This window comes from Anser brachyrhynchus, assembly GCF_964034855.1.
Source record: "Anser brachyrhynchus genome assembly, chromosome: 1".
NCBI lineage: Eukaryota > Metazoa > Chordata > Aves > Anseriformes > Anatidae > Anser > Anser brachyrhynchus.
In genome coordinates, this window is record NC_137694.1 from 75,768,725 (window position 1) to 75,781,786 (window position 13,062).

Consider the following 13,062-nt stretch of genomic DNA (forward strand, 5'->3'; position numbering starts at 1 on the left):
AATAGTTAAAAATATATATATACATGATGTTATTAACTTACCAGCTGTCGCCTGTTCTTTTTCCACGTTTCTGCTTTTCTCTTTGAGTTCATATTCTGAAATGCTAATTTAGAGAATAGTTATTAGATAAAGAATGCATTTGTGAAGTAAAAGACTAATAACATTTTGTCTTCAAAGGATAACGATTTTATATCTTAAGAATGCTTTTTTTCTAGAAATAAATACTTGATTTTCAGTGGAGACAAAAAAAGGATGAGTAACTACTGTCCAATTTGTGGCTGCGAATCACATCAGTAGGACATGTGATTGGCAATTCTAAATTAGCATTTGCTGATTTTTTCTAAACAACAAGTGAAGAATCTGAGAACTGCAGAAGAATTTTATGTTTATGCAATAAAATCCTAATGTCTAAGTGTCGCCATGGCATAGAGATGAACAGCTCTACTCTTTTAAGGTTTGTAGTGATTGTCACTGTCCTCAGTAAGTCAGCACATGAAATCCATATTTGATCTGGAAGAGCATTCATTTCTGTAACTTCAGTAACATTGTTATGAAAAATGCATTAAAATATAGTCACGCTACATGTATTTGTGTCTGTATACAAGTGTACAAAACCACATTAGCACTGCATAAAACAATTTCTTTCCTGTGAAATGCTTCCATGTCATGGGGAACATTCATTTCCAGTTATCCAACTAAATGCACTCAGCCTGACCAACTGTGTTTAACCCAGCAGAAATAAAGTATGATGTGGTATAGCTGAAGCTCAAAACTATTTAAATGTTTACCTAGGACACCTTATACTTACAGAAGTCACTTGGAGGATTGTGTGTAAGGTTCCTGTAGAACTCAGTTCTGTGAGCTTTCTTTAAACCTGTGCATAGCCCAAAATCAGACAGTTTTACATGACCCTAAAAAACACCAAATAAGATAAAAAACATAATTTAGAAAGAACTTTTTAGAAAGAAACTTTTTTCAAAAAAAAAAAAGTTGTTTTCATAACTGCACTTGCCTTCTTAGGCCATGTGTGAATGATGGACTTGCACAGGACTACCTAATCCACGGAAAGCAGGCAAATAGTGTGTGATTCTTGGTGTACTGGGAGAGTGTGTTTTCTCTAAAAAGGGCGTAATTCCTAGGAATAACTACATCTGCAACAGCTGAGTACAGCTAGTTTACTTGGTTTTGTTTTGCACTGAGACTGAGAAAGCCTCCAGCACAAAATTATTGTTTTGATGTTAACCTAGTTTTAATTGGGTTTCTAGAGATCAGTGCTAGACATTCTACAGGCTTGTGTATGATACTTAGTGGGTCCATTTCACGGCTTACTACAAGTCAGTCAAATGGACAGACTGCTCCCACTCATGAGCGGACAATAAAACAAATGAGATAACTGCAGGAAGTGAACTGATTATTTAGTGTTGTCTGAATGTTTCATGCTTTCCTTCTTCTTGAAGTAACAAACTATACCAGTTTTTCATGTGTATGAATTCAAGCATCTGGACGCCCTGAGTGGGTCTCCCCACACTTACAAGGCTTTCCAACTACAAAAAGAGGAAAAAAGAAAAAGAAACAAAACAAAAAACCCACAAGGGTAGTTTTGCTTTAAGTGTAGTGAAGTTCTACAAGAAAAAGATAGCAACCATTTTCTGTCTTTATTCCAGCTAGTTTAAATCAGTGGTATGGCGCTACAGTTTCCCAGTGATTAGCACCACTGTGAATGGCATTATCTGCAGATTGAGATGTTTAAAGCATAGATAGTTTACGTGCACACCACATGCCTTAGCATCCAGCAAAAGGTTATCTGGTTTAATATCCCTGTGGATGAATCCCAGCTGATGAATAGCATCTATGGCCAACACGGTTTCAGAAATGTAGAACTGTGTCTCTTCTTCTGATAAGGTGTCTTTCTTCATGAGCAAGGTCATCATGTCACCTAATCAAAAAAAAAATACACCTTATAAATCAGAACATTTTAATGGTGAAACCCCATTAGATTCCAAATTTAAACTTGTAACTAGCATTATAGCTACTAATTATAGAACTATTACTGCAAGGACCTACAAACCCAACATACTTTTTCTGCACACTGGGTGTAAAATTGTTGCAACCCTAAATAGGAATTCTAATTGGATAGCCTTGAATGATGCAGCAATTTTTTAATGCATAATATATGTATTGCACAAAAATTAATCAAGAGTGACTTTTTTTTAAAACTGTTTCTAGCTTTGTCAGTAAAAAGCAGAACATTGGACTAGAATTATTATTTAATCCAAGTCTATTTTAACATCTTCCAATAATCATTCCCCTTCACCTACAAATCAGGAAAGGTTAAGTTACTGGGACTTCACTTAAAACATCATTAAAATTTATGCTATCACAAATTACACAGCATGCTTGTTTCTACACTTTTAGAGTGCTGACAACAAAGCTAAGGAAGAAGTACTTATACCACTTAGCAACAACACAACATATAACTTACCTCCGGGTAAGAACTCCATGATCAGGTAAAGATTTCTTTTATCCTGAAAACTGTAGAACATTTTCACTACCCAGGCTCCATCTGCTTCAACCAAAATATCTCTTTCTGCACGGATATGGGCCACCTAAAATTTTTTTAATACTGTTATTAAAGAATTAGTTATTTCAATACCAAATGCCATGCTATATTCCTAATCCTACAATGTATTTTCATGATCTTTACACAAAGAAGATATTCTTCATACTTTTTTCACTCCTATTTTACATAGCTTTTACTAGACCCTACAAAGTCCTCAGAAAACACACATCAAAAACCCACAGAAATTAACTCAATATTGAAAATAACTATTTACATAACTTCACAAAAGTGGTATCTAGAAAGAAAACATATGGCTTGTTGAGCTTTCTGTTTGTCAGACAGAACTGAAGAAGTATCCTAAAATGAACTAAGAGCATTAAAAAAAAAAAAAGCTCTGTTATGATGGCCAGCTCTGCAAGGTAGCATCCCTATTGCAAACTCAGACAAAAATTTAATGTGCAATTCAGTATCCGGATATCGACATAATTATTGGAAGAAAACAGAGTTTGTCTTAAATAATGCAGGAACTAACAGGTAAAATGGTAGATACTTAACGTTTAATGTCAGAATTTATCATTCTTTTCATATACATATACAAATCAAGAGTTAATAACTGCTTCCTCACAGTAATACTTCACAGTTTAAACTTGGCAAGATAAGCCTGTGGAATCCTCTTTTGCAAGAGTGACAGAATGCCTAAATTACTTCCTGCAAAACCTTATTTCTTCAGCATTGTGAAATGTCTGACATACCGCAATCATCTAGCTCCCAAACCCACACTGTACATACTACTAATGGTGCATGAAGCCCTTTCAAACGGTACATGGAGACTGCTCCTACCTGTGTACATGGTGAAGCTTACTTGAACTACGTGGCAAACACCTCGACCAAAGGGAAAAAGGGCTGGGATGAGTCTCATTTTGCAGAGATGACCTTAAGTAGCAGTGAGCTGAATGGCCAGTATTCAAGGAGGGCAAAAAATGGCCATGGGCTATTTTAGGAGGGGGAAAGAAAAGGGAAGAGAAGATGGAGCAATTCCATCAAACGATGTGCACAAAGCTGGCCCAGAACTGATACATTCACCACTGCTGCTGATGTTGGTCCTGGGCAAGTGAGCTTGGGAATGTCTGACCATGCTTAAGATATTCCAGTCCCAGCTGAGTCTTTGAAAAACATACTGAGAGCTGCTACCTCGTGAATTCACTGGACACTAAGAGTAATAGAGACAGGAGGAAGGGTGTGTGTTTTACTAGAATGTACCCTAGTTGTGGAGGAAAATGAAAAACATCTGCATGGAAAAACATTTCTTGAAAGCTGTAAGATTTTCACATTTCAGATACCAGAAAGTGACTTCTGGAAAGAAAGTATGTACCATTATTCCAGATTTAAGCAATATTTCCAATAAGCAAAGTCTGCATCTGTTCCTCAGTTCTAACATCATTCTAATGTGTGTCTTTTTTGTAGGGCAATGGATTCCCTCTCTGTAGTAGACACTCCAACTCTAATTTATCTAGCCCTATCTATTCCATATATTCTCATTAGAAAAGATTTCTTTCCACCCTCCACTCCTCTGCTTCTAAATGTAGCTATAAACTATAACATTAAAACCTTGCTTAAAAAGCAGCCAGAAAAACCTCACAGTGCCACCGTGCTTGAAAGTTCTAGCTTTCTTGTATTTGTGTCCTGTGATGCTTTCCCATTGAACAAACCAGGCAATGAAACTTAGAGCAAATAAATACTCTCCAGGGAACGTTACAGTCACAGACTAAATGTGGACTGTGATCTAAGCCTCCTTGCCACATCAGGTTATGAAATGAGGGCAGGGCTTCAGCCAGCAGACCACACACATCCTGGCTGTGGGGCAGAACATAATGCTCGTCTGCTTCCCTACATCCAGGGCACAGTGCTGAGTAGACAAAATGTCTGTCCTGGGATAACTTAAAAAAAATGTAGTAGTACTCCTAGTACCACTGCTGAGAAAGATAACATAAGAAATAATGATGGGTTTGGACAGGTAAGGAAGATAGAACAGCTTGGGTTGGAAGGGACCTTAAAGATCACCTGGTTCCAACCCCTCTGCCATGGGCAGGGACAGCTCCCACCAGACCAGGTTGCCCAAAGCCCCATCCAGCCTGGCCTTGAACACCTCCAGGGATGGGGCATCCACAGCTTCTCTGCGCAACCCGTGCCAGGGCCTCACCACCCTCTGGGTGAACAATTTCTTCCTAATATCTAGTCTAAACCTACCCTCTTTTAGTTTAAAGCAGTTACTCCTTGTCCTATCACTACACTTTGTGATTAAGAATCTCTCCCCATCTTTCATTTAGGCTCCTTTTTAGGTACTGTAAGGCTGCTATAAGGTCTCCCCAGTCTTCTCTTCTCCAGGCTAAATAACCCCAACTTTCTCTAGCTGCACTTTTGCTTGAGACATCCACACTTGATTTCTGTTCTTCATATTGCTAAAGGACTTGCTTTGTCCTATCAGGAATTTGCAGTGAATTCTGGATTACAGAGCGAAAGCAGAAAAAATACAAAGCAAAACAAACAAAAACCCTCCAATCTCAAGATCCAACAAAACAAAACAAAACCCAGCAAAACCAAAACCAAAGCCAAACAACAAACAAGATGACACCTGGTGGTATCTGAGCATGAAAAGAAAACATCAAGCATTCTCAGTTTTTACTTCGACGTATTATTGCTTTTCAAGAAGCATTTTCTTTGAAATGTAGTCTTACAAAGAAGTGCTATAAGGTGCACATTGATAAAGGAAGAGACTAAAAGAAAAAAACACCATCCTATCGCTGTTCCAAATTGGTTGTAAATAAAACATTTTCAAGAATGCTAACTTCTACTTACTCTGTTGTACTGAGCTAGCAACTCCATAGATGCCTTGGACAGCAGTACAATTATTGGGGCTACAGAAGTGAAAAACACGACTAAATAATACCTGCCAAAGAGAAATTTGGCAATTTTCTAGGCAAAGTAACTTTGAAAGCTAGGGGACCTATACAAAACAAACCTGTTCTTTCTCCAGCATATCTGCTTTCCGTAGTATCTTCATTGCATAAATATGACCCGTGTCCTTCTTCTGAACGAGACGTACCTTTAATGAGAAAAATAACCCAATCAATCCTATCTACCTCAAACTAAACCCCAGTGTGGAACATAAGGATGGCTCTAAACTGGTGGGCATGGAAAGGTTCTTTTGTTAAACATTGAAAAGCACATGTACAAAGCTAACACTAGTGATGAACAGATAGTTGAAGCAGTCATTGTTTTAAAAAATTAGGAGGCACACTAAATTCCACATAGCTGAGAGACTGAGTATGCTAAAATTCAGGAGTAGGCACAACTATGATGTGACACAGGGCAGGGAGGACTTTTATAGAGAGGAGCTGTGCAACTGCAAATCTATCATTTCTGTGTGGATGCATGGGCAACATCAGTTGGGGCTAATAGGAAGGGAAGCTGCAGAAAACAGACGTTTTCCAGCAGCCTTGATAAATCCATGTACGTACTGGTCTTATTACACGTGCAAAATTACTCAAATAGCTATTCTCCTAAAATAAAACTGCTCAACTGAAACTTTTTATTCTTTAATTAAAGTGTTTCTTTTTGATATTCAATCCAATTTTAATATCCCATTCAGGCAAGAAAGCCACAAACCTCCCCAAATGCTCCTCTTCCTATAACTTTCAAAGACTCAAAGTCATCCAAGCCAAGTCTTGTCCTCTTCAGTCGCAGAAACTCAGTTTCTTTGCGAGCATGCTGTGACCTGCGCAGTTTTTTCTAGGAAGACACATGAGGATTTAAGTCATTTGACAGTAGAAAGTCAAGATATATAATCTCTCTTCCTGCAAAGCATTCTCCCTTCCTCTATGAGTACAGAGAAAATGTGAAAGGGGAAATCTTCCTGAATTTCTTGAAGTATGATCCACAGTCTTTTATGAAGAGGCCTCAGGCACAGCTTTTTGTTTGTTGGTTTGTTTGCTTATTACTTACGTATAAAGAGGCAGTAATAGAAACAATGAAAAAAACTTACAGGTTCAAAGGTGCATCAGTCCGAAGGCCAAAAAGTCACCAGCTAAGAAAAGGACTCTGCTTTTCAGCAGCATAAAGGATCAATAAAAGCTAAAACTTGCACCCTGCCAAAAACACAAATGACAGGCAAGAAGGAGTCTAACAGGCAGCAGAAATCCAGCTTACTCTATCCTATAACAAAATCTATTTGTTTTAGGGCAGGAAAATACTTGTATTTGAAAGAAAGATCTGTCCCAATCCTGCCATATATTTTGTCCTATAAAAATATCAATGGAATTCATCCTGAAAAAAAAACAAATGCCAGCTTATGTTCCAAAAGATGCCAAGAATATCTCAGAGACTGTTAATGAAACCCATCAATCAGGCCTGCTAGATTTTGGAGAACAACGACTGTGTCATTTAAAACCACAAGATGGCATTACACACCCACATTAGCTTTTCCCTCTTTCCAGAAGTTATGTCAACCCAAAAAACTTGAGAAATAACTAGAAATGACTGAGGCTGCTGTTACTATTTATTCCAGTAACTATTCTGGAAGAAGTATAGACAGCAATGATGTGATAAACCTCAGAAAAGTTCTGAGACATGCCATCTGGAAAAAGTTCCCTTCACATCTGTATCCTAATGGATCAAGGGAGCACTTGCTGTATTGTTTAAATCAAGAAAAAAAAAGTGGTTCAGCATTTTGCTTTCTACCCAAGTGCTTTCTCCCAAGTGCATCTCACCCTTTTGCCTGTAGCCAAATCACATGCCAAACAATTTTAAATTTTGAAAAACATGTTACATACTTGCTGTGGTCATATGCTTCATAATGACTAAAAAGGGGTATGAAAAGCCCTCAGCTACTCAAAGCATCACATTCAAGCATATGCACAGCTTGCCTCATTATTTCCAAAAGCAACATTCACTTACAAACTAAAACTTACTGTCTTGATAGCTAACGTGCCTATAAACACCTCAAATTCCAACTTTAAGAAGTGCTAACAAAAACAAAGCAATCTCTTCAAAGGTTATTCAAGTTGTATTACCTCCTCATCCGCAAGCCCTTCTTCTTCCATAGCCACTTCTAGTTTCTTCTGCCTGCAAAGGAGTAAAACAAGAAATTTATTTTTTTTAATTAAAAAAAACACAAAACAAACACCATAACACTACAGTAAGACAACCCCTTTTCCTGACATAGTCCAGATACTAAAGCATTTGACTCAAACAGAAATTTGAGAACTTATTGCCCACTCCATACATTTCCTCACTTGTAACCAAACCTGTTGAAAACATATAAGCAAATTTAAGCATGTACTTATATGATTGCAGAATTAGACACTAAAGGCCCAATCATATAATCAGCCTAATGGACTTTTATTTCTTTATAATTGTCAAGTAAGGCTAGTTATTCTGACTCATAATCCTAATTGATAAAAACATTGAAATGGTGGAAAAAACACCTCGGCTTTACCTCCAGCACCTCAACCCAGCTCCAGCTTTCACCGCTGCTCCCAGTCTTGCTGTCTGTTCCCCGATCACACAACTGGTCTTGCTCCCCTGAGCCTCATGCTAACTCACTGCACCCTCCTGGATTTGCCACCACCTCCTCCCACGTCCTGCTTGGGCCGGGGCTTGCCCCTCCTGGACTCCTGCTGCTGGTGCCCAGCCAGGCTATGAGGCTCTGTGTGGGGAGTGAAGCCTGGAGTATCCCACAGATGGCAGGGAGTCCTCACACAGCAAGGGGGACAGCGTGGATACTGGAGCTCTCTTTGTGCACCCCCACGGTGCTTCTGTACGACTGTCAGGGTGCAGCTTCAGGAAGCTGGTCACCTGCTGGCAGCAGCTCAGTTCGAGTGCTGGGTGCCAGGCTGCTCCTGCCTTCCTGCACTTGAGGATGTGCAGCAGGGTCCCCTAAAATAAAGGCCCTCAGTAGACAGACTATTCGCCTAAATAGAAGCAACTCTATTACATGGGATAACGACTAAATATGATGAAGAGGGAAACCCTGCTGCTTGGCTGAAAATCCCTCAATTAAAAACATATTAGCAGGAGAATGATAATTTCACATACTGATGACAATTTGAAACACAACATTCATTACAATCAAGTGCTTGGTGCTTTGACACTTAATTCAAGAAGCACATCAGCACAGTGGAACTGTGCACTGATGAGGAGTTAAAGCAGAGATGACCAACGCATACTCCCTCGCACAGAGTACCAGTCAGTATCACACAGAAGAAACTTAGGGGGTGGGTACAAAACTCTTCCTTCCCAATCAAGAGCCTTCCAACGCTTTGTTACCAGCCCTACACTCTTTCCTGCCATCTACTTCCATTCTAACAGCTCTCTGCCTCCTTTCCTCACTGCATCATCCCGTCAAACACCTCTATACCATCAACCCTCTTCCCCATGTCTCTCACACTCCCCTCTGCAGAGTTTACGAGTCTTGGCATGAGCTCAGCGCTGCAGAGCATGAATAAACACCACAAGCCGCTGCCTTATACAAAAACAAGTTACCAAACATCAGCAGCTCTGCAGCATTTGCCTCTGTAGGGTTTATTCCTTGTGGCACATGTGAAGGAATCGGAGGTCACCAAAACCACGCACACAAGTAAAAACCTCACATGTGCAGCAAAGTAAGACCACGCACAGAGTGGTTTCCATAAACTAGTAATAATTTGAGAGGGTGTTAAGTTGTATGAGAACTTCAAGAGCAGAGGCGCTCAGTCACTCAGTGACTGCTTGCTGCAGGAGGGGATGTTCACAGGTCTGCCAGCACAGACAGCAGCTGCGCCCTTAGGTGATGAGCTCCTCGCTACCAAGTAATGAAAACCTGTTGAGACCCACTCTCTGCACGGGGCTGAATCTCCCCCTGAACAAATGCTGCCAAAAGCCAACCAAGAAAAGCTGGAGAAAGGTGAGAGAAAGCAGAGCTGGTACCTTGTTTCTCTCTCTTCGTGCTGGATAATTAGGTTGCTGTAGAAGTTCTCCAGCGTAAGCTTGGCCACCGTCACTCTCTCCCGGGTGTGGTTGCTCATGGGAAAGGATGTTGTAGTCCCTGCAGTCATCGCCATGGTAACATGCACTGAAACAGAGCACATCAAATAATTACTCACTTGGAAAAAAAGTGGGTATGTATACTTCTTTCCTACTCGCCATCTCCAAAATCTTAGATACTATAGAAATCACAGGAAAAGCACTATTCTTTATATATAAGAAACTCCATTAAAAAAAACAAAACAACAACAACACACTGTAGTATAAAACTATCCCAAGTTACCAGGACTTACTACCCACTTTCTAACACAAAAACAAAAAACCCACCCCATGTTGGGAAAATGTACCTCTGGTGGGCTTGAGCCCAGTCTGGGGGAGGGAAGAGATGGCAGAGCATGGAAAGTAAAAGAAAGCAGCAAGAGGACAGGGCAGCTCCCACAGTTGGATGTGCAGGATGGCTTTGTGGCATCTTCAGACTCCGGAAATGCTAAGTACTACCAGAAGGACAGGATAAATGAACAAAAATCCTAACACTATCCAGAGGTGACTTCAAGGATAAGGAATACCTATCCGATATCTTAGAATTCAAAAGCAGCTCAACAAAATTGCACATGGACAGTTGGGGAATTTTAGAAAGTATCACATCAAAATGAAATACTGGCATCACCATATCTTAAATAGAAAACCTCTGTATTTTTCCTTTTTTTTTTTTTTTTTAAGCAACAGCCAACCAGCAAGAACAGAAAACTCTTCCCCACCACAAGAGCATTAGGCAACCAGCATTTCGGTTTAATTCATTTACAGCTACCCCTGTGCCACACTGACAACAAGATGAGAGCTTTCTGGAGCGCCCACTCTTTACAGAATTCCCTGTGCTAGAAGAACCCTTTTAATGCAGGGCAAAGGCATCTCAGGGCAGTCCCAAGTCCTTTGCAGTTGACAGAGGTTAAAAGAAAAAGTCAACAAGAGGAACAGAACACAGCGTGTCCTAGGAGAACTCATGTCCTACCTGAACGTGGGCTCAGGCACACCAGAAGAGCTGCTGCTCCACCACAAATAACAGCACCTTTGTTTGCTCAAGGTGTTTTTTTATTTATTGATTTTTTATTATTTTGAAAAACTAACCAGAAGTAAATGGACTTCCTTTTGTTTTTTTTTTTTATGTAACCCTTCTAATTTCACCAGGGGATTTTGAGGAAGACAAACCTTAAATTAGGTTTATGATCTTCAGGCAGCCCTTAATACCTTTTAAAGTAAAATAATTAAAAGTTTCATACAGAAATAGACTTGCATTTCTACATCATACAGGAAGATGGTTTAATTCTGTCTTGTTTTTTTGTTTGTTTGTTTGTTTGTTTGTTTTGTTTTTCTTTGTTTTGGATGTGCTGGCTACTCTCTGTGAGGACAGCACTTTATCTTGTGAATTTTTAATTGAGTTTGGGGTGACAATAAGATATTTGTTGCCAGAAATGCAGCTGCTGTGTCACAAATAAAGGCTTTTTATAACATTATATGGCTATTACTTTAGCCATGTATTTTGGAGCGTGCAAGATGCTGGAGCTCTGAGAATACAAATGGATCTCCCCACACATGCGCAAGGAGGTTTTAATAGCACTACAGCTGCTTTATGATGATGCAGATCTTTCTTTTATTAATCATTATTTTGTCCCCTTCAATTTTCTGCTAGAGAAAGATGAGAGCTGTCAACTGCCAGTAACTGTCACTGAAAATTCAGGGGCTACCTTCTCCATACAAAAACATCCCTCATGCTGGACACTTTTCCAAAAGTTAGGGAACTTTGCTGCACTCTCCCTGTTGAGTCTGCTCTCCTACATTACACTCCCTTTCTTCCTTGATAGGTGGGAAAAGATAAATATAAAACAGGTATCTGAGAGCAAAACCGGCAGCATGTCGACACACCCAAATTAAACAAGTGCTGAACACACACCAGCATCCATGATTAAATTATTTCAAGAAATTATCTAACAAAGTAAAAACTCGCCTTCTGACGGTTTTGCAGTGTCAAGGGAGCATAGCATTAGCCCAGGCTCAGAATGGATTAACCTTTACTTAAGGTAAAGCATGCCCTAGCATCAGGCTGTTTACCATTTGTATGCCTCCTGTTCCTGGTAGGATAAAACAACACTGCAGTTTTGTTTCCCATTAATTTGTTTTCCCCATGCTCCTATACTTGCAAATGCCGATGCTACTGAAGAGCAAATCTAAGTCACTTGATTTTATTAAGCCTGTAAAAAGGAGGTAACAGCCCTGGCACCAGCACACCCCACTGTTTATAGCAGGGCTGAACTTCACTGTGGTGCCACATTAAGAAAACACAGAAGAGAACCCAACCAGTAACCTAGTGAGCTCAGAGAAAGCTCTTGATCCACAGGTCGTGCAGAGCTCCCCACCATACCACAGCACAAGCCCACTAGGACAGGAGGGAGACGGCCACAGGAGTGTGGGCTGCCTGTACCCCACATGGCCTCACGTGCCCCAGTGGCCCTGAAGCTCTGCTGGGTGAGGAGAGATGAAGGCAGCTGACATTCACCCTCCTTGTGGTTGATGCCTGGCCTTAGACGGCTGCCAGTCGGCTCTGTCACTGTGGGGGAAAAGTGTTGTGAATCTGAGACGTGCTGTGAGCTCTCCAGGTTCTCCAAAGTAAGTGGAAAAGGGCCAGAGGTGGCAGGACACCCAATGTGCTCAGCAAACCCCACTCAATTCACAACAGAGAAAACCTCTTTGTCCTTTTTCTTCCTACCTCTCTGCTTGCACTAACCAACCCCAAAACAAAGCACAAATCTGCATCCCAAACAAAATATGCAGTTGGTAGCAATCAAGTAAAATCTTTAAGTATGACCTTCGTAAACAGCTGATGCTGGAGGGGGTGGAAGGAAGAGGCTTCAAACCTTCATTGCCTGAACACTGCTTTTACTGACCTCATCACGTTAATGGGAACGTTTTGAAGCGGTGCCACCCACAGCTCTTGGAAACGCCCTCAGAAACTGATTAACCCACCCCAACTCGCATAACTTGGCAGAGCAGTACCATTCTCCTCCTGCTGCAGCACCGGCACTGCACTGGGCTCCCCGGACCACAAGAAGGTCACACGAGCTGACCAGGCACACTTGGCTGCAACTCCTCTGGCTGGCAAAGACCGAAGGCCTTTCTGAAGGGCCCATTGCTTTGGAAAAAATGATACGCCACAGGCTCTGAATGAGAGAGACATCAAAACAATCTAATCAACGGGAGACGCTGAGCTGTGTGTGGCCTGCGGGACAAGGCCTTGGAGCTGCCAAGAGCAGAGGAGCCGTATGTGCTCTTTGGCCCAGGAATCAGGTTCATGCCGCCTGAACAGATGGCTGAATTCCCAGCGTGAGACTTTCTCCCAATGCCTGGTCTGCTCATCAGCTAGCCTCCATGGCAGGGACACAGAGGAGAGAGGGGTGAGGAGCTCCAAGTGGGCAAAGTGTCCCCTTGTC

General features: G+C 40.9%; 1 protein-coding gene across 3 annotated transcripts in view; it reads right to left on the reverse strand.

The window, feature by feature from the left end:
• The window catches only part of STK38L (serine/threonine kinase 38 like), a 48,817-nt gene that overhangs the window by 11,010 nt on the left and 24,745 nt on the right, over nt 1-13,062 (reverse strand). For all 3 annotated transcript variants that reach the window (XM_080582298.1, XM_080582300.1, XM_080582299.1), the window contains 8 exons: nt 9,524-9,668; nt 7,630-7,681; nt 6,227-6,349; nt 5,580-5,663; nt 2,483-2,606; nt 1,782-1,936; nt 809-911; nt 42-103 (listed from right to left, as the gene is read on the reverse strand). In XM_080582298.1, the coding sequence (XP_080438424.1) occupies nt 42-103; nt 809-911; nt 1,782-1,936; nt 2,483-2,606; nt 5,580-5,663; nt 6,227-6,349; nt 7,630-7,681; nt 9,524-9,657 (837 nt within the window). In that variant the 5' untranslated portion in view covers nt 9,658-9,668. The remainder of the gene's footprint in view (nt 1-41; nt 104-808; nt 912-1,781; nt 1,937-2,482; nt 2,607-5,579; nt 5,664-6,226; nt 6,350-7,629; nt 7,682-9,523; nt 9,669-13,062) is intronic.